The 21,015-nt window shown below is 41.3% G+C and overlaps 2 protein-coding genes across 36 annotated transcripts in view; one reads left to right on the plus strand and one right to left on the minus strand.

Annotated features, from left to right (window-relative positions):
- Nucleotides 1-3,576, plus strand: part of FIP1L1 (factor interacting with PAPOLA and CPSF1) — an 82,965-nt gene extending 79,389 nt beyond the window's left edge. For all 26 annotated transcript variants that reach the window (XM_047719303.1, XM_047719292.1, XM_047719301.1 and 23 more), the window contains one exon: nt 417-3,576. In XM_047719303.1, the coding sequence (XP_047575259.1) occupies nt 417-564 (148 nt within the window). In that variant the 3' untranslated portion in view covers nt 565-3,576. The remainder of the gene's footprint in view (nt 1-416) is intronic.
- LNX1 (ligand of numb-protein X 1) overlaps nt 1,493-21,015 on the minus strand; it is a 176,571-nt gene continuing 157,048 nt past the window's right edge. For 9 of the 10 annotated variants that reach the window (XM_047719282.1, XM_047719289.1, XM_047719285.1 and 6 more), the window contains 5 exons: nt 18,111-18,245; nt 11,957-12,134; nt 9,905-10,148; nt 2,500-2,658; nt 1,493-2,117 (listed from right to left, as the gene is read on the minus strand). In XM_047719282.1, the coding sequence (XP_047575238.1) occupies nt 1,982-2,117; nt 2,500-2,658; nt 9,905-10,148; nt 11,957-12,134; nt 18,111-18,245 (852 nt within the window). In that variant the 3' untranslated portion in view covers nt 1,493-1,981. Of the gene's footprint in view, nt 2,659-9,904; nt 10,149-11,956; nt 12,135-18,110; nt 18,246-21,015 lie in introns of all 10 variants that reach the window. The other variant, XM_047719290.1, reaches the window with a different exon arrangement.

Raw genomic sequence — 21,015 nt, forward strand, 5'->3', positions numbered from 1 at the left:
AGTTAGTACTCGGACTGCTTATCTTATTGGGAGAGGGCTTTATTTAGCATATGAACCAGTAATACTAATACTTAATCAAAGAAAATTCAGGACCTCATAGTCAGATTGTATGCCTATTGTTTGTTTGCCTAAAATCAACCCTAGAAAGTACTTTCTGTTCTGATTTAGTGCTTCAGTTTCTAATTTATAGTAGTTTTTCAGAATAAAGTCTATGGGCTCTGAGAAGCTAGGATACTATCAGTGAAGGTGAGCCTGTAATGTAAATACCATCTCCGTATAAAAGTCACATAAAAAGCTGGTTACTCCTCTAAATGTGTTTGAGGAAAAGAATGGATTACTTCACACCCACACAGTGGGTTGATTTTTGTCACTATGTGTATACTTAAACAGTAAGAACAAACTTTTTTTTTCTTCAGTAACAGTAGACGTCGCCATGAAAGTGAAGAAGGAGACAGTCACAGGAGACACAAGCACAAAAAATCTAAGAGAAGCAAAGAAGGAAAAGAAGCTGGCAGTGAGCCCGCCCCTGAACAGGAGAGCACCGAAGCCGCACCGGCCGAATAGGCACGGCTCTGGCCTTATGTGTGTATTACGGCCAGGAATGTACCATAGATCTTGTTATTTTTCTGGATAATGTTTAAGAAATTTACCTTTAATCTTGTTCTGTTAGTATGAAAAGTTAACTTTTTTCTCAAAATAAAAGAGTGAATTTTTCATGTTAAGTTAAAAATCTTTGTCTTGTAATATTTAAAAAAATAAATTAAAAAAATAAAGACAGCAATGACTTTATATCCAAGAAAGTAATGTGAATGAGTCACTCAGCAGGGAATTTTAAAGAGCTATGTACATACACGGGAGCTGATAAAGGTCAAGGTTGCACCTTGGCCATAGTTTTCTGGAGTTAATCAGATACCAGTCTCAAGAGGTTGCGCTACAAAAGGCACCTCTGAGTTGAGATTTGAAGTATTTTGGCAGTACTGCTGTGGCACTCTTGCTTAGCATATTAAAAAACTCGTATACAGTTTTGATATCATGACTTTTTGATAGGTTTTCAGCGTCCTCAATTTGGTTTCAGGGTATAACTAAACAGGCAACTTTTGTATTCTAAAAATTAATAAAATATAAAGGCATTTGGCTGGTGTCTGTGAAGTAATTTGCCCTGAGGGTAGTTTCTGTAGCAGGCACGAGACAAAGCCTCGTCACTGTGACACAGATTCGAATTGCCTCATGGCTGTCTGTGAGCTGGGGTCAAGCTGGTTTGGCCTTTCTTGATGCTTTCTCCAAAGCTCATTGGTTGAGCAGCATGTGGAGTTTTGATACAGTTACTAGCTAATTGTGAATGAAAAGACAAGAGCTTTAGATTAGTCATGTCCCATTAGATCTAAGAATACAAGTTCATAATTCTGTGAGCATTTTTAGGGATAAGCCTTGGGATGTATTTGTTGGTGATCGTAACGACATGGTTTTGAAAGAATTACTAGGATCCTTTAAATAGTGATAAATAAAAATGAATTTAATATCACATACTAAAAGACAGCTATAATTTGAAAAATATTTATTTGATGGAAGGAACATTTCTTAGCAGTGTACTTTTAAAATCCTCTGGCTGTAAGTTTTTTTTTTTTTAATGCCCATAATATACCCTTTACAGACCTCACCATATACCAAATTTTTAATTGTACGATTTGAATTCAGTGGGGGAATAACAAATGATCTCAGCCATTTAAGAGCTTTTTAATGAATAGAAAAATAAAGTTGTGGAGTAGTGAGAAATCCTCCACACTGAATAAAAACTATTAATAAGAGTTATGTTTTGAGAATTACATTTTCTGAGGTGTAATTGGCTTTCATTAGATCACATTTTTCCTGACATTAGTTTACATTTTTACAGTGTATCCTTTAAATAAAAAAATTGACAAGATACATTGTTTCAACATAGCTTATCTGTAGTTTTCTGTTTTCCTATGACCCATCATTGATTCTATAAAAAAGTGCCAGGCCAAGAAACAATAGTAAGAGTGATCTTTCCCTTAAGTTCTTTCAGCATCCTTGCCAAGCAAGCATGTATCATTCCTGATGTACTTCTACCATTGACAGCCAGAAGAATATCACCACATCTAAAAAACATAAAACAACACATGATTAACATTGTGATTCATAGCCGAAATCAGTGCAGGTGTATTTGGTGGTCCTAGTTTTTGCTCCAACTGTCAATTTTAATTACAAAAATTCTAATTAGGAATATCTAATTAAGGTTTTCTCCTCCCCGGCCCCCCCACCCCCTCAAATTGTGCAAACCCTCCAGTCAGCTTCTGTTAGAAGGGATGCTAAAAGCACAGGAAGTTGATGTACAGGACCAAGGAATTTTTAGAAATTGAATGCTGTGTACATTTTTTTTTTTTACCAATAGAACAAGGTTTATAGTACATGCATTATTTCTAAGGGGCCAACCTTTTGCATATATAAAACAAAATATTGGTAATAACTAGTCATTATTACCTAATTCTTCCATCATTGTATGCTGGTGTTCCTTCAACAATGGACTTAATAAAAAACGGTTTGTTCCCATTATATTCTTCATAACCTCCTACAATGCAGAAGCCCAGACTTCCAGCTGTGTTTCTTCGTAATATAACATCTTTACAGTTATACAGGTACCTGAAATTAGAATGTGTAAGCAATAGATCTGCACACTTAAGTTGAACTCTTAAGGAATAATTATGATTCATCTCCAATTCTCTTTATTGACATTTTTTCAGGCTAAATAGCATTGGATGGGTTTCACTCAAAATTGTCAAAGCCCAGTGACCTTTGTGCTGTTGGCGGCCTTTTTCTAGTTGAATTGTTTTCCATTGCTATACACCCTTTTAAAAAAATACTATTGTGTTCTGTTTCTATGAAACAAACTGGATAGGCCTAAGTCCTTACTGATGAACCAAATTCAAGCATACTTAGCAATATTATATTTTTTAGTTGTGAATATAGTTTTAATGAAGGCAAAAATCCTCTAAATGATTAATCTCAGTGAAAAAACACTTAAACCTAACCCTAATAATGAATGCATTTGCCAAAGTTCTGATTTTTGAAAAATAATGCTTTAAATGTAGTTCTACATGTTTTGTAGTAGAACTAGGTAGGTTATAGAGAAGCATGCAGGCATAAAGTGAGTGGAAATTGAATAAAGATTGTAAGAATAAGTCATAATGGAGAAAAAAATAGTAAACTGAGTAGGAAGTTATAGACGGAATGGGAGAAGGAGAGGCCACAGGTATTCTTTGAGTAGAATCCTCACCTAAAATAGACTAGATGGAAGAAACTCTTAATTATCCGGTGGTAGCTGGAACAATTAAGATAGGTGCAGGCCAAGTGTAAACTGTGTTACAATTGTGACAGCTAGTGTTGTCAGGAACTGGATTTGACTAAAATCCCCCAGTACAATAACTGGTTTGAAAGAAAATTAGCATTTTCGTATTGGTAAAAATCAAAATATGATTGTTCTGTTTATAATCTGTACTTTAAAATACTAACCGCTTTTTGAAAAACCAATAAAACGTCTCTTGTGAAAGGTTTTGTTAAGTGATGAAGTTCGTCATTAACATTTGTTAACCAGACTTGTTGATTCGTATAATGTGACTTTTCCTAGTGTTGCTGGTTCCAACTTGAAATTAGAATGTAGGGGTAAAACTCAGTTCAATTTTGTTTTGTATCTGTTGTCATATATAATTTACAATAAGCCATTTCTTTCACTGATAGTTGAAGAATGATTTTCATTAAATAAAAACTATATTTTGATTGTAAAATATTCATCAGCTGCATTTCACAGACTTGATGTCAATCAATAGTTAAGTTTCTCCTTGTAGGAGCTGTGGTATGTCAGAGAGCACATTTATGTAATGGCTCACCCACTGCTCATATACAAAGCAGGTGATTGGCAGTTCTCCAAATACCCGAGCATTACATTCATTCCTGTGCCCAATATTTGAGGGAAAGGACATGAAGAATTGGGTGATTCTTACCCAACGTCATGAGCAAATAGCTATCTTAACACTTCCCAGCCATGATTCCTTAAAACATAAATGGGTACATAGAACAATACAAAACAAGTATTTCTTATTCCATCGACCACATCCCCACCCCCCCGCCCCATTAAGTATCACTTCGGACCTTACATTGATTCTTATTGAGTATTTTATTCCATGTGGACAAGCTATAAATAAACCACAGCATCTAAAATTTATGTCCAGTATAAAATTTTCAACCTAACATTAAATCATGAATTAGGTCGATTTTCCTAGATTTTTGTTTTGATACTGGAGAGAAAGTATCTTTCTGCTTGGATCATCTTTCAGCAGACGTTTATTGAGTGTACCATACTGTAGGCACCTGGGAGATTAGTAAACAGAGCAGGCAAAAACCATGCCGTCTGTACCATGCATTCAAGTGGCTGGCAGTATTACTAGTATTTTTTTTCACTAAGTACTTTCCTTCCTTTGTGTGGTGTATTTCAACTTCACTGTAGCAGCAAGAACTCTGTTTGTTAAACCCTTTCACAGTCAGACCTTGGTTAGTTGGAACATATGAGTCCTGGGCATTTGTTTCTCAAGTTGAATTACTTCACTCTCCATTGGGAAATGTGGAGCCTGGCTTTGATCAGTGATGTTCAGGATTTACCGTTGAAATATAAAGTGACTTTAAATTCTCAATGTGAGCTTTTTTTCCTTTTCTGAACTCATTCTCTAAATTTAGGCCTCATTGAAGAAGAGTTGGCATAGTTTAAAGAATAGCAAGGAGTTTAGTAATTTCTCCCAATGAGAAAACTATGGTTACTTCAAAAATCAACTCCACGTTAGGGACTACAGCAAAGTCTTGGGTTGCTCAAGAAGTTGTATATTTTTCTGTTTCACTGGCTGTTCCTTCTCAGTCTCCTTTAAGGATCCCCCTTATCTCAGAGGACCTCAAAATTGCACTGAGCCTCTATACCACACCAAAGTGTGGTTCCCATGTACGTGCCTTTCAGGGGGTCTAGAGGTCAAAAAATAATCAGAATAGTGAGACATTTGCCTTTGTTAAAAAAACTAATTTTCTTATAAGGATTTCAGCTCAGAGGACACATGATAGGTGATCTGGCAACAGACTGAATGCAGAAGTAGATGTGAGAGTCCTGGTATCTTTTGTTCAAGCCAAACATTAAAGAGGTTTGTTTAAAAAAAAAAAAAAATGTTGCCACTCTTCTCACTAATTCACTCCAAAGTCTTGTCTGGGTTCCCAGAGCACCCTCTGCCTGCATAAGAGTAGTACATATTAACTCATTTCTCCTCTATCATACTAGTCCAGATGAGAGCATGTTCTGAAAGACTTCCAGATGTGGAGTTTTGGCCTGAAAGCCAACAGAAGATAAAGCAGAAGGTCTTCAGTGATTTCTGCATCTCCCTTCAGTTGAATGGCATGGATCACTGGGATAGCTTAGAGCCCCCATCTGGAGCTGCTGCCCAGGGGTCACTCCTGGCACACAAGGCACCACTGAGAAGGGTGAGGTATATTTGCATTGTCCTGTATAACCCACTTTTATTCTCCCTGCTACTCCTCCTACCTGACACCCACTGGTTCAGAACAGGCAGCTGCTGGTTCACTGTATGATTATCTTCTTCACGATTATTCATTCTGTGTGTTGGACTGTACCTGAGGGCATGATTACAATGTCCTAGAAAAGGATTTCCTATTTCTAGACCTGCTGGCATGCCATTTTCCTTCATTGGTAGACAATCTTAGGTAACAGACTGAATCATACTTTACGGCAAATAGGTTTCCTCAAAATCTGTTAAATTGTAAGGGGAAAGTGTTTTGGAGTAAATATATAACTTGGAGGGAAATGCCCTTGTGAATTCAAAAAAATATATCTATTTTTAGCCTCAGTCTATAGCAGTTCAGACAAATAACTTGCTCGGTATGATGAATGGCCTGAAATTCTTAGGACATCAATCATGCCAAATGACTTGAGACATTTAAGCCAATGGTATTGCATCAATTGGGGAGAAACTGGGGTCTTCAAAGCTCTCTATGGTCAAGATTAGAGATGTGAGTAGATATTCCCATCCATAAAAATTGTAGCAGTGTTATGACTAGGTGCTCACATCCTGAAACTAGCTAAGAGCCTGATAAAGGAGTATAATGGAGTATTAAGGATGTCTGAAAGATGCCAGGATGAATATACTTCTGGTTTAAAAATGTCAGAGTGAAGATTATGTTTCCTCTTCTGCTTTTAAATATTACTCTAATGGCAACTAGGAGACATGGAAACAGAAATGCAAATACCAGCTGAAACAAAACTGGTCACTACAGATGAGGGAGAACTGACTGCGGAAGGGAGAGGACGAGGGGGAAGACGAAAGCCAGTCTGTCCACAGTTGGGGGTCTGCAGGGAGTGGCCTACTCCACAGCAGAACACCAGAAACAGGCAGGCTGGCTATTGGCAGAGCTTCCCTGGGCCCACTCTGACAGAGAAGAAGGGCATGCGTGAGGCCACGAGAAAACAGATAACCTGTATGTCCAGGGAGCAGCCTGGGTGGAAGGGAGAGACGTGGACTGCTGAACTTGGGTTGAGAGCAGTGAGGCAGCACAACCCCGTGTCCTAAAGAGACACTGCTACCACTTGGAAGGTGGCCCTGGTTCCTTCCCTTACAAACCCCCAGCCAATAGCCGGTCCAGGAAAAACTTACCTAAGTCGGAGTTAAAAAAAGAACTAGCAGGCAGACACAGGACAACAGAAAAGAGGAAAAGTAACAGCAAAAGCAGTAACACAAAAACCACTCACCAGAAAAATGCTGCCACAGAAACAAAACGCTACCATAGAAAATGAAATTTATAACCAACCACATACTGTGAATTTAAAATACCGCTGAAACAATTCCTCTGTAAATCTGAGATCCATGCAGAGATGTAAGATTTCCAGGAAGACGTGAGACGAGAGAGGAAATGAGCTGACAGAGGAAAGAGAGGGAAGGGAAGAATAAAAGCACCACCAAAATGAACATAGAAACCAGAAAGGATAAGCTACAGTAAGGAATATGCTGGACAGACCACAGTAACCGAAGGAAGCACAGGAAATACACGGAGTTGAAAAGGATTCAACAGAAAATGCAAGACGTGAAACCTAAAAGATAAATACATATCTAGGCTCCCTAGGAGAACCCAAAATATCAGTCATCTGATAATCACGTGAAAAGGACAAGCCACACATACAGAGGAAGAGATGGGCCTCCCACCTGTCCACAGCGCCACTCAATGCTCGCTCACAGTGATGCGAAACCTACCCTGTACCCAAGAGTGTGATCCAATACTTTTATACCCAGGCAGCCTGTCCCATGGCCAGGCAGACGCCCTGAGGGTTCCGTAACTAGCTCTATGGCGAGTGGACCCGGCACTAGCGCAATGGCTACCCCGTATGTTCCTTATGAATTCTTGCTGCAGCATTGTTTGCGAAAGCAGAGATGGAAAACAACTGAAATGTTCGCTGCCCAAAGGAACCTGTTCAACAATCATGGTACAGCTGTGCAACAGAGCACTATCAGCCACAGAAGAGAACAACATAGATATGTAGAGAACAACATGGAGATGTACTCATGTGAAATGATACCCAGAGTATATTCTTAAGAGTTAAGACAAAAAAACAAAAATACTCTGGGACACCTGGGTGGCTCATTTGGGATCAAGTCCCACATCAGTCTCCTTGCTCAGTTGGGATCCTGCTTCTCCAGCTGCCTGACGCTCCCCCTGCTTGTGCTCTCTCTCTCTCTAGCTCTCTCTCTGGCAAATGAGTAATAAAATCTTTCTTTAAAAAAAAAAACATGGTACACAGAGTGTATGCACTACAACTGTGTGTGCTTATGTACACAGACACCTAGACCAGAGGCCAGCAAACTACAGCCCAGCCCACGGCCTATATTCGTGACCCAACAGCCAAGCCTGTTCGTGTGCATATTGATGGCTACTTTCATGCTCACAGCAGAACTGAGTACTGGCAACACAGAACGTGACCCTCAAACCCTCAACTCCGGCCCCTCCCAGAAAAAGTCTGCCAACCCCTGACATAGGCTTTCCTTGCAAACACGCACAAGGAATTGGTAACCATGATTACCTCTGTTGAGTGGGTCTGGGAGGGTAGATCTCCACTTTGGTGCCTTTAGATTCTACTGTGATGATATCACTGCGAGCAGACCAGGGGCCCCCAGGGTGACTGAACACCAGTGTTGTCTGTGTTGGCATCATTTCACATTTCCTGTCTACTTCTTTCAGAGGAAGGGAACCCAATCCAGACTATCCTTTTGGCAAGAGCAGAGAACTGCTGTCTCAGGCCAAGTGACAAAGAGTGGAGGGAGAGGAAGCCATTCACGTGGCTGTACTTGGAGTAAAAAGCATCTCGTATTTGTCCTGTCTCGCACGAATGCACGGTGAGGAACTCTGAACTCATGAAGAACAGCTTTCAAGCACAAAACATTTTTTAAAAAATGACCTACTTTCAAAGATGCTGGTTTCAGAAAAAAATTTTTTTTAAATGTTAAAATAACAGCCTCTTCTTCCTCTCAGACTCCATTCTAAAAAGCTTGAAGGTTTTCAAACAGGCCCGGTGTTCAATTTTCAACTGTTTAAAAATATACTTATTTTAAAAAATAATTTATCAACTAGGAAAGGCTCACAAAAGAATCTAGGTCAGTGTATTTGAGACAGGGATGTTTTTTAAAACCTCCTTTAAAATTAAAAAAAAAAATACAGAGAGATCATCCTATCTCCACCCTCAGGAAAAATGCACTAAACCAAACATCATACTTTCATTCATTTAATCCTAGGTGCTTCATCTTCAGTGACTCTAATACTTAACATTTAAATCATGCTTTTGGAATTTGTAAGGCAATCCTTTGAAGGCCAAGAATTTATGCTCTGATGCAGGTGTGCAAAACCCAACTTATCTGTCCTTTGAATATTTAACTTCTGTCTTTAGCCATTTAGTAAGTCTTCTCTTAAACATTTTCCTGAAATGTCTGACACAACTTAATGCCTTCACCATAAAGCTCTAGTTAACATCTCACTGAAATGACAACCCATCTGCTACCTCAAGTTTTCTATAAGAACTTTACAAGAGGGGCACGTGGGTGGATCAGTGGGTTAAAGCCTCTGCCTTCGGCTCAGGTCATGATCTCAGGGTCCTGGGATTGAGCCCCACATCGGGCTCTCTGCTCAGCAGGGAGCCTGCTTCCCCTCCTCTCTCTCTGCCTGCCTCTCTGTCTATTTGTGATTTCTGCCTGTCAAATAAATAAATAAATAAAATCTTAAAAAAAAAAACTTCATAAGAGTTGGAACTAGGGAGAGAGAGTCTGAGACATACCTTCAGTCATGCTCAAACATCTGGGTACAGGCAAAATGTGCTTCTGCAATTTGTTCAGTCAGGGTCCCACAAATGCTTAAGAGGTAAAACCAATGAAGGGCTGGTTTTACCAACCAATGAAGGGTTACATCCATGCAAGTTCTGAGGTTTGCCACTAGCAAATTAGGGAAAGATAATCCTTCCCCTGGTTCCACGGTGGGTTCCAGAAGGCTGGATTCTAGCTTTCTCTCCCTGTCCATTGAGCTCTCTCTACTGCATGACACAACCATACAGGCCAGCTCCAAGGTCCTCAACCTGAGTGCATCACGAAACTTCCATGTCTAAGCTTTCACTCTGCCCTGGGCTTTCTGCATGAATTTTCAGTTACAGAAGAGAAGACAGAATTATTTCAAATAGTCTTACAATCCAACCTGGGGTTCACGAAGATGCTAGTGCCAGGAATCAGCCCAAGAGAATAAAAGAGTGCTCTAAGAAATATTATTGTTTCCTCCCACACATCTCCAAGCAGGTCACGTTGCGACTCACCGTGGTAATTCCAGCCACATGACCCAGGAGGGGGACCAGTCTCTGGTGGGCGCCATGTTGTGGTTGGAGTCCAGAGCTGCTGGGCTGCTGCAGGCTTCCTGGGGCTCACGTTCCTGGGGCTCACGTTCTTTGACTTCCAAAGCTTTAAGAACCACCAAGGAGGATGTGCTTTTCAGTAATGCAACCGCCTCGCTCCGACTGACTTCTGTTAGTTCGATCCCGTTCACATTTAACAAAATGTCACCTAGCAGCCAAACAAGCAGAAGCCATCCTTAGTGAGAATGCAAACAGGAACTTCCATAAACGCGCCAAGGGGCAGAGACGGAGTGGGATGTGGAGAAGTGAACAGGGCGAGGGGGCTTGTCATTAGCCTCCCGCACTGACATGAGGCCAAGTTCTTGGATAGCAAATGAGAAGCAGGTGCATGTTTCAAGGTAAGTTTTGTTTGGAGGTTTCTTTCTTTCTTTTTTTTTTTTTTTAAAGATTTTATTTATTTATTTGACAGAGAGAGATCACAAGTAGATGGAGAGGTAGGCAGAGAGAGAGAGAGAGGGAAGCAGGATCTCTGCCGAGCAGAGAACCCGATGCGGGACTCGATTCCAGGACCCTGAGATCATGACCTGAGCCGAAGGCAGCGGCTTAACCCACTAAGGCACCCAGGCGCCCTGTTTGGAGGTTTCTAAAGCATACCCATTAGTGTTTGGCTCTTGCCTTTAAAAAAAAAAAAAAAAAAAAAAAGGAAAGCAGGAAGATAAATTAGCCTCGTTTACTATTTAATCAAAGAAAACCTATTTCTTCATGTCTTGTTTCTTGTTTTCAGCACAAAGCAGGGGCATTTGGCAAAAACTCCCAGTGCCTGCATGGATCTTGGCCTATGGTAGTTAACCAAGAAATAGGGATTGCATGAGTGATTAAGAGACTACCCCTGAAAGTGGCTGGCAGAGGAGTCTGTAGCAGTTAAGAAAAATGAGCAGGAACTACACCCTTGAAGAAGGAAAAAGGAGTTAACATTGTGGTTCACTGCAAAGATGGTACTCCTACCATTGGGCAAGCACGTACTTTGTGCAAGGCCATCTCCACACATCCTACTACCCAATCCTCTGCTTGCATTCTCTCGCAAACAAATCACTTCTTGGTGACCCTCATCCTTCCCCACCCAGGTGCTGGGGTGAAAAGGAAGAACAAGACAGTCACAAACACATACCTTTCCTACCTTCAATTTCTATTCTCTTATCTCTCTCCTGATCTTCTGCCTCCACTGAATATCCTCTTTTTCACACAGAATAGCCATAGCAAGAGTGAAAAGATAGGAAGAGACATACCGGAAAGGCTTGGAGTCCTGCCTGACCCCAGAAGATGCACTGTTAGGTTGGCCAAATAAATCCCTCCCCATGCTACCCCTCCCCGCCCCATGGCTCCTCACGCCGAGCAACTGTACTTTGGAAACTTCACATTCCTCTCTTGTATCTGAGTCCTTACATGCCAGAGCTGCTCAACCATCTGAACTAACCCTTCATGGAAATTGACAGTATCATTAAGGACACATATGTGACATCCCCTTCCTTCATTCAGAGTAGCCCGGGACACATAAGATTAATGGAACCTTCTTACCAGTGGGAAAGGACCTAACATGGTACTTTCACTGAACAGTCATTGACTCAAACTCTATGAAAGCATTTCTCTCATCCAACCCATACACTGGAACAATTCATGAAGAGGTTCCTCACAGGACCAATCCTGCCAAGAACCACTTAGAAAGAATGGAACCAAATTATGCTATTTAGTTGAACTGTAGAGTTTCCCCATTACTTGGCATATTTGCAGGTACTTGCCTTATTAGCAAGCCAAGCGACCCACACCAACCCACACAAACTAAGGGGTGAAACCCAGTCCAGCCGCTATACTCAAACCAGTCATGGTCAGTGGGTAACAGAGGTCCTGGGCAGCTCAGCCTCTCATCCTCTCCTTAATTCTGGAAGCAGTGACCTAATCCAGCAAGCTGCTAACTCATTTTAACCCCCCGCTGCCCCAGTACCTGAAGTGTCCTTTTACCTGTTTTTATTCTTCCATCTCTGCTTATGACTCCCCCGGGCTCAACACTGATGACGTAGATAGGCAAATCCCATTCCCTATGTGACGCCCCGCCTGCCACGGTCATGCCGAGAGATTCGCTGGGGTCTTTTCGGACACTTACCACCTTCTCGTGGCAAGTGACCACAGGATGGAGGGGCTAAAGGCACAGACAGAAAAACAAACATAGCACATCGGCTCACAAGATGGCTTGCGTTTTCTACATACAAAAACTACCCAAGTCGGATAAATATATGACAACAGTCCTTGCAGAGAGAACCCTCGCTTTGCCTCCCACACTCAGCAGAGAGGCATTATCCCAAATTCTACAGGCTGATTCCGAGAAAGTTTACATTTCAAACGGGAATGGAAAAAATGGAAGAGCAACAGGTTGGAGATCACTGGAGAAACAGTAAACACGCAAAGTGAACTGCACCCCAAATTTTTCAGGTGACTCATTTATTCCTGATAGTAGTATCATAAAAGTCTTGTCATTCATGAGTATCAGGATTTTTTTCTAAGTTAAAAAAAAGATAACCATATTTTAATTAAATAGTCTCAGTTTAATTTAGGTGGGGAGTCAATTATAGAACTCCCTAAAGAAAAATAATGGATTTTGTAGATGTTCCACTCTAAAAAACACTCTACTAACTGGGTTCCCTCCAATTAGCATCTTCCCTCTTACTTCAGCATTTCTAAGTAATATGCAGTTCTACCCTTTGGTTTTATTATATAAAAATATAGTATACACATTGTATAGCATATACTGAGGACCAGCTTTTGAAAAGCAAGTAAGAGAACTCTGATTTTGGTTCAACAGCTTTAAACGAAAAACATTCAAAGCTACCCACAGTATTATCTTGAAGCAATAAGACAGTCAAGGGCACTGTTTATCAATGAATACAGATCAACAGATAATTTTCTAAAAATGTTTTCTCCCTGCTTGTGCAGTGACCTCGGGGTATAAGTGGGAACATGCACTGCAAATAAATATTTGTAACACTTGATCAGACCTCAGAAAAGTCTATAGCTCAAAACACAGCTTGCAGTTGTATCTAAAGAAAGAAAATTAAATCAAAATCAGGGTACAAAACAAAGTGTAAGTATACTACCTTTTGTTTTAAAAGAGGGAGGAGAATTTGTATTAATATTTGCATTTTCATGAAGACACTCTGGAAATAAGAAAGTGGCTTTATGGGCATGGAGGTGGGGACCAGACAGATCAAGCATGCTAATTAAACTTCTGTAAAGTTGATGGTTAACATCATAGAGAACCATTGCCTGCACGCACAAGAGTCCATTTTTAATACTTCATTATGAAGATAAGCCTAGGTTTTTTGTTCATTTATATCTCATGATTTTCTATGGTATCTAAGTACCCATTCCTGTTTTAATGGCCTTATTGTATCCAGTAATAGCCTGTTACTATTATATCCCTAGCACCGGACATAGCATTTAGCACATTAAGGATGGTAACTCTGTTTGTCAAATAAATGGATGGTTAAATTACAAGTTGCCACAAATTGTTTTTGGTAGTAACGGAATACTGAATCAGGAATTGCAAATTATTATGGCCAAGGCAAATGTTACAATTAGTACTTGTAAGGTCTCCATTGTATGTCTCTGTAAACCCCAGAACCTCGAAGAGACTCTTTATCAGAAGTGAATTATAAACTGAAATGGGATCTTCTTCAGGGCAAAGTTTCCAAATAAGACAAATAAGTAACAGTATGAACACAGTGGTCCTAGCACTCCAGAGTCGTTCTGGAGGCACTCTCTAGGTCCATTCTCAGTATGTGATTTTTTTCTTCCACAGAGCGGTTATATCCGGCAGGTCTCCACCTATAATCACAGACATCGCTCAGAAGAGCCCTACTTGAAGATGCAGGCAGGTCTGAAATGCCCCCAATGCCGGGCAAAGTTCTAAACTAGGGACTCCTACTGGCTGCTCTCTTCCTCCGGCTCATTCCTGGGGATGTTCATAAAGCATTTACTCCTGATTTTCACAAAGAAGGGTTTTGTTTTCTTCCATTATTTCCACATGGAAGCCAGGGATATTGGAGGGGTAGCTCCCAAGGTAATGTCTAAAACACAGTATGGTAATCCTCTGGAAAACAAGGACACCTTTTCCCATTAAAAAATATATGTGTACACACACACACACACACACACGCACACGCACACACACATGCATGCATGCATGCACACATGGTCTATTGCATTCTTGAGCAGCTGCCTAGTACTTCTTCACGTGGCTCTGTCCTATCCCCCCGCTGATGACCATTTTGGTTGTTTATACGTCTCCTACAAAATTAAACAGTGTCACTGTGAACATCCTTAGACACATATCTCGTGCACTTGTGTAAATATTTCTTTGGGCTAATGTCCTCAAAGTACAACTGCTAAATCAAAGGGCCTGGGCATTTTACATTTCGATACATATGAAATAGTTTGATCACGTATAATTTCACCAATACCTTGTGAACATGCTGATTTCCCACATCTGCCAATATTGGGTTTTATCAATATTTATAATATTTGTCCAGAGGAAGATTCCAATAATTCAACTGACTTTCTAGGTAGTAAGTTTAAACACGCATTATTGTTATTCGGATCTCTAACAGTAATATCATTGGAGATCGTATAATACCATCACCACTCAATGCTCCCCCAGCTTCATTTACGAAGTCGGGGAGAATGCCCACGTAGGGCACTCCTGTGACCAAAGAAACACCTTTGATCTGAGAATATTTTGTTTAAAAAAATGTGTCAGTGGGGCGCCTGGGTGGCTCAGTGGGTTAAGCCTCTGCCTTCGCCTCAGGTCATGATCTCAGGGTCCTGGGATCGAGCCCCACATCAGGCTCTCTGCTCAGCAGGGATCCTGTTTTCCCCTCTCTCTCTGCCTGCCTCTATGCCTACTTGTGATCTCTGTCAAATAAATAAATAAAATCTTTAAAAAAAAGACCAAAAAACCCCCAAAAATCTGTTTTTAAAAAATGTATCAGTAAATTCATCTGAAAGTAGCAAAATCACATATCTTATGAAATACTCCAGAAATGGCTTCTCACCTACTACACCAGTTAATAAAAATAAGTGTCTCTAATTATTTTGTTGTGAGTAAATATTCCTTGAATAATGCGCAATTTGGCCACATATTCCTTGAGGAAAGGGAAAGAAATATTCATTATCTACTTAAATGTGTCCAGACAGAAAAACTGAGACTCAACATTAAAATGAAACTGATCAGTGAACCCCAGCTGGCTGGGGCGGCGGGGGGGTGTGGGGGGGGGTGGGCGGGAGGTGGGATTGGCAACTGAAACCCCAGATATCTGACTAAATCTGTGATCTCCCACCACACTACTCTACTTTGGGAGGTCATGTTTTAACACGTGATAAAAATTAACCTATCAATTTTCAGACAACTCTCAGAAAAATACATGAAAGGACCGGTTCCTCAATTTTCCAAGAACAGTTTATCTCATTGACTACAGAACTCAACTCAAACCCAATTCTGCCAAATAAAATACATGACAAATAAGACTCAGAGGCTGAAACCTATGTGCTCCTGGCTGCACAGATTGGTTAGTTCTGAATGTGAGTTCCTGGAGAGCGGAGTCTTCTTGCACACTTGTTCAGGGCTTTACCCAGCAGCCTTGCTGTGCTGACCAAGGAGAGGTTTCAAGCACCTGAGAGATCCACACAAAAGACTGGGCTCCCCAAACAGAAAACATGTCCTTTGTCTTGTGTTTCTGACAGCTGTCTGCCTTCCCCACCAGAGAAACCCATGTTAGCAATGGAAAGCCCAAGTACCACCCTTCCCACGCTGAGTGGCCTGACTCTGGTCGGAAAGAGAGTTAAATACGAAAGAGATCTTCTTTTCCATCTGGTTTTCTCCCAAGCCCCCTTCCCTCCTTCAGAGAGCTCAGGATGTTCCCTAATGTTCAAAAACACAATTTAGTATGAACTAATTCAAGTGGATTCAAAAACATCATGGACACCAGTCTTCTTATCACTTAGCTATAAAAATACATACTTCATAGAATATTGGGATTTTTAAAATAAAACCTTTTAGACTCATTTTTTTAAAAAGTATAAAGATGAACATAATGACCTACCCTTGTGCCTTATAACCCAGCATCAGAAATACAGTTTCCATTCTAGTTGAGGTCTCCCTGGGATTTCTCTCTGGTCACTTTCCCTTTCCTTGCCCACAGAGGTAGCCACACACCTACATTTGATGCCTGTTTGTCTTTAACTTTTCAGTTGGCTACAAACTTTCTGTCTCACAAGTCTTGGTTTGCCTTCTTTGGTATTTCTCTGACTCATTTAAGCTAGTCCTACTTTCAAAAAGCCATGTTGTTTCCTAGATAAAACAAAGCTTAGTAGGATCATAAAAACCTAAATCATCAAAGAGCCACATGTCTTCATTTTATTTTAAATAGGCCCTGTGTGTGTGTGTGTGTGTGTGTGTGTGTGTGTGTGTGTGTGAGGGCATCTCAGAAGGCAAACAGAACCATAAGTTAAAAAGAAAATGTTACAATTTCCCACCAGGCCAGTTTGTTCTGTATGTTTTCCAGGAATTAGATACATGACAGAGCCTGCAGCAAAACTTTGAACAGCTCATTCCGGCTATTTTGCATGATTCGTGGTGGTTAGGTGGAAGGGATTGTAGACCCACAGTGCTGATGGAAGCCTCATGCTTAGTGGTTTAATGAGCTAGAATACAGTATGGTCTAGTTAATCCAACTATAATTAGTTAATTAATTAGATTAAGCTAATAAACTAGTTTTCCATTAATAAATACCATTAGTTTAATTTAAACACACTAATGGTATTTACTAGTCAAAGACACCTGGGAGGCCTTATCCATAAAATGTTTTAGCAGGAGTTGCCTGCTCTGTCTAGATTGCTTACTGTAAATAAGCCTGAAATGTATGGATTTATGGGACATGGCTGGCTAGCGGACTGGGAAAAGGGGTGGAGGTGTGGCCTTGTAGGCTGTGTCATTAACGGCATGTTTCAAAATCAAGATTTTGAGTCTTGTTTCTGCATCCATGACTCAAAAACCCAAACTTGGGAGTTATTCCAAACTGAAACTCAGCCTGATGTGTTCTGATTGTTACAATAGGCATTCCTTAATCCCACTTGCAAGATGAATGGGCTACCTAGAGTTTTTTCTTTTCTTTTTCTTTCTTTCTTTTTTTTTTTTTTTTTTTTAGTTATAAGTGATTTAATGGAATCAGATCTTAGGAGAACTGGCTAGAAACTCATTGCCATCACAATAGGATGCCAACCAAGGCTTTGGAACTCTGATTTTGGGCTAAGCAAGTCTGTGTTGCTTTACATAGCCATCCAATGGAGAGATTATGGCATTGCCTCTAATAGAAGACAAAGACCGAAGTACAAACTGGGTGAAGTCACCTCATTGAAAGAGAGGCTGCAAATTGCCGGCCTGAAGATACATTCAATCTATAGACGCATTCTGCTTAATCCACATCGTTTGATGTTATTTCTGAATTTAAGTGCTGTAAGATAGGGCATCTGTTTTCTGATTTGCCCCATTCCCCACCACTCCCTAATGTTACATGAACTTGAAGTGTTTATATTATCTTCCTGGGTTCTTCTGCAAAAACAAACATACTAAAGTTAGCAGAGGAATTAGTTTAATTTTTAATTAAAATAATTTAATTTTATGAAATATAATGTGTATTTATAATAAATAATTTGATTTTTAATAAAATACTTTAATCTTCAGGCAGACTGGGAACTTCAAAAGTCAAAAGCCAAGCAAATCCCGTTTCATTTCAAAATGAATGAAAACGGTCCTTAAGTAAAATGACTGTTGGAAAAACATGACATCTATTTGGCTTTGACTTGAAACTATGTCTCCCTGTGAAGTCTGCAAGATCAGGTTTCAAAACTCTCCTGCACCTTCTTCCCTCTTGCTTGGATGGGAGACACCTGTTATCTCACCAGGTCCCGAGGATGGGACTTTAGGCTTTCTGTTTTACAGGACAAGTCAAACAGTGTTCAAGTGACGAAGTCCAGAGGTTACACTTAGAAATGGTAAAGTGTGCAGCCTTCCCAAGAAATCGCTTCCTGCAGGAGGAACAGACACACCCCAGCTGGGGCTCACCTTGGGAATGCTGCTCCTGTCCCCTGGCCCTGGGGACCGGCTGCCGTTGCTGTTCCAGCCAGCATCCTGAATGATGTCAGGACTCTGCAGCCGAACCTGGCGGGACACGACGAGGTGGACACGCCTTTCACTGGCCTGGGAGAGGAGACACAGACATTAGCTACTCTCAGAGCTTCCAGCCAACACGTCCGGCACCAGGGGCTTACCAAGATGCGAGTTGGAGTCTACTTTTACGGGAAAAAAATGGTGTCTAGTATTTCTCACAGCAGTCCCCGTTTCGTAATTTGGCAAGAACATGAGAATTATTTCCTGTATCTTTACATCAGGGAGTGAAACCCGTTTCAAGGGGAAAAACTAGGAAAGGTTTGACTTAGGCAACAGACCTCATCAAACATTGTTATTTTTAAGGCATGGCTCATGGTGCGCAAGCCACATCTGAAGGACTTTTCAGATAGTACAGAGCATACAGTGTAAAGTCTAAAACCCAGACCAAAGGCAAATAATATAGAAAAAGGACTAGAGTTGTGGCCGCCACTCTACCACCACCAGAAGAGAAATCCTGCATCTACAGTGCTAGACACGTAGGCATGGGGAAGGATGAACGCTTGAGAGATACAGGGATGATGTCATAGGTTCCAATACAGCCTGATTCAAGGCCTTTGCCTTGAACCTTTATTTTTTGTGACCATCACCAATTCTGACTTCTCTTCCTCTCTGCTATATACATTGACGCTTGCACAGAACATTCCAAACAGCAAATATATTGCTTACTGGAGAGGTCCACTCCACACCATAAATTTACAAATTGGCTTTCCGCCACAGACAAATGTCATGTCTGTTTGAGAGCATTTCTCATTTTTCCAGAACTGCTGACTACTGAAGCAGACAGAGGAGACCTTAGCCCTGTGAAATGTACATCAACCAAGCTCCCTGATGGCCCAGAGTTGATTAGAAAGGTCCCCAAGAAAGACTCGATCTGGGGACAAGGTGGAGAAGAGAGGAGTAAGTTTCTATGGTTCCTCTCTTAATCCCACCCCCTGACCTCTCACCCCAGCAGCTGAGATGGTCATTGACCTGCCTGCCTTTCTTCCTTTATAGATCTGGCTATCAAACCACGGAAAAATCAGGTCATGAAGGATGACCTTGTTTTTAAAATCTTAAGCAATCAGAGCCGCACCAATGAAATCAGATCCCCACGGCTGTCCAACAATAGCCAGCCCAAACCTTCATGGATTTGCATGCTAATATTAGCAAACATTTCTTTTCAGAGCTTTCTTGAAACTTAGGGTTCATGAACTGGGTAGCCATAAATCAGATGACATTTTAAAAACAACCTCTAAGGAGCATTAAGAGTGTCTGTTGGTGGGTGGTGGGCTAGTCAAGTGGACTTGTCTCTGTCACTCTGTAATCACAAAAATCCTACTGAACAGGGCCCAAAAAGCAAGTTCTAGTCCTTCACTCATGTTCCTTCATGTAAAGCCCAGTCACCCCTTCTGCTGGTCTACCCGATCGTCATTTACATACCTTCCCCTGGCTGTTCGCCTATCTTGAATTCCTTAGTGCCTCTTATCACCCACAGAGCTTGCAAAGGACAAAAATGACAGGCTCAGGAAACAATAATGAAGCAAGTGGACATGAAGAACTATGCTATGAGCCAACGAAACTCAATTCTTAGAGCAGTATTTCATAATAATGTTTTTTTCTTTATACTGTAAGCCTTACTTATCTTAATGAGGTTATTGCTGGGAACTTTCTTGAAAAAAAAAATGACTAAGAGATAAGTGGCAAACACTCCAGTCAAAACTCCCAACTCCTGAGCCCAAATGTGCTCCTTATCTTCAGGGAAACTCCAATGTTTTGAAGGATCTCAGAGGGGGGGTTGTCTCTGGCCTGAGTAGGTACCCCATTCACTTGGCTCAGAGGCCATCACGTGACGTAGGCCCCTCATAAGAACTGAGGAAAATCTAAGACTTACACATCGAATCGGCTTGCCAGACAAAATTCAGAATGCCACGGAGCAGCTTGCGAGAGTTGTTTAATTCACATTTTCAAACACATATTTCTCACCGGATTTTCAGATGCCGACTTTGGTAGTAAGTTGTTGGCAGGACCAATGCTCCAGTAAATAACCCTGGATCAGTTTCCTTGGAAATGAGTTCTCCTCAAGGCTGGGTCTGTGGCTCGTAACCAACCACCTTACTCTCAGGGAACTGCTCCGAGGGAGACTCTGGGATTCACTTTCTTTCCTGGTGTTTGAAGTTGTCAGATGGAAAACAGGCTAATGTGTTTGTACTGGCTTTAGCCCTCGGGAGCAGCTCAATTCAGTGTTGGGCAACAGCCCTTCGCACCAGCAAGCCTGTCCTTTCTTGGCTGTGAATCTGGTGTGAGAAGGGGGGCGAGGGGAGACAAACTTCTCTATGGCGTGCCCCATCGTATGTGCCAGAAAGATGGGCGCAGCGGAGCCAACAGCTTCAACACCACACTCGGAGGAAGAGCTTGCTACAAGACAGGGGTAGGACAGCCTCTCCCTTGCGTCTCTTGGAATGCTGGATTTGGGCCAAAGGAGTATTAAACAACTGGGGCTATCCTGAGTAGCAGACAAGGGCTAGAGGACAATCTTTTTTGGGTAAAATTTCCTCTCTTCTCTCTCCCTTAAACATCCTCAATTTTCGAGGCAAACTCTGGACGTGGTCATTACCAGATTCACAGGCTGACTGCTGCACCTGCTTCGCCTTCCTCTTCCAAGAGCTCAAGCGTTAAATTCCCTCCCTCCTTTCTGTAGGTTAAGGGAAGCACTTCTGCTGGCCTTCGTGTTCTCCCCAGGGGCCTTAGCTTACTGGGAGTGGTTCTGTTCCCACAGCTGACATGGGCTGACTGGGCCAGACACTGCACGAGGATCCCTATG

This window comes from Lutra lutra, chromosome 2 (genome assembly GCF_902655055.1).
Source record: "Lutra lutra chromosome 2, mLutLut1.2, whole genome shotgun sequence".
Lineage (NCBI taxonomy): Eukaryota > Metazoa > Chordata > Mammalia > Carnivora > Mustelidae > Lutra > Lutra lutra.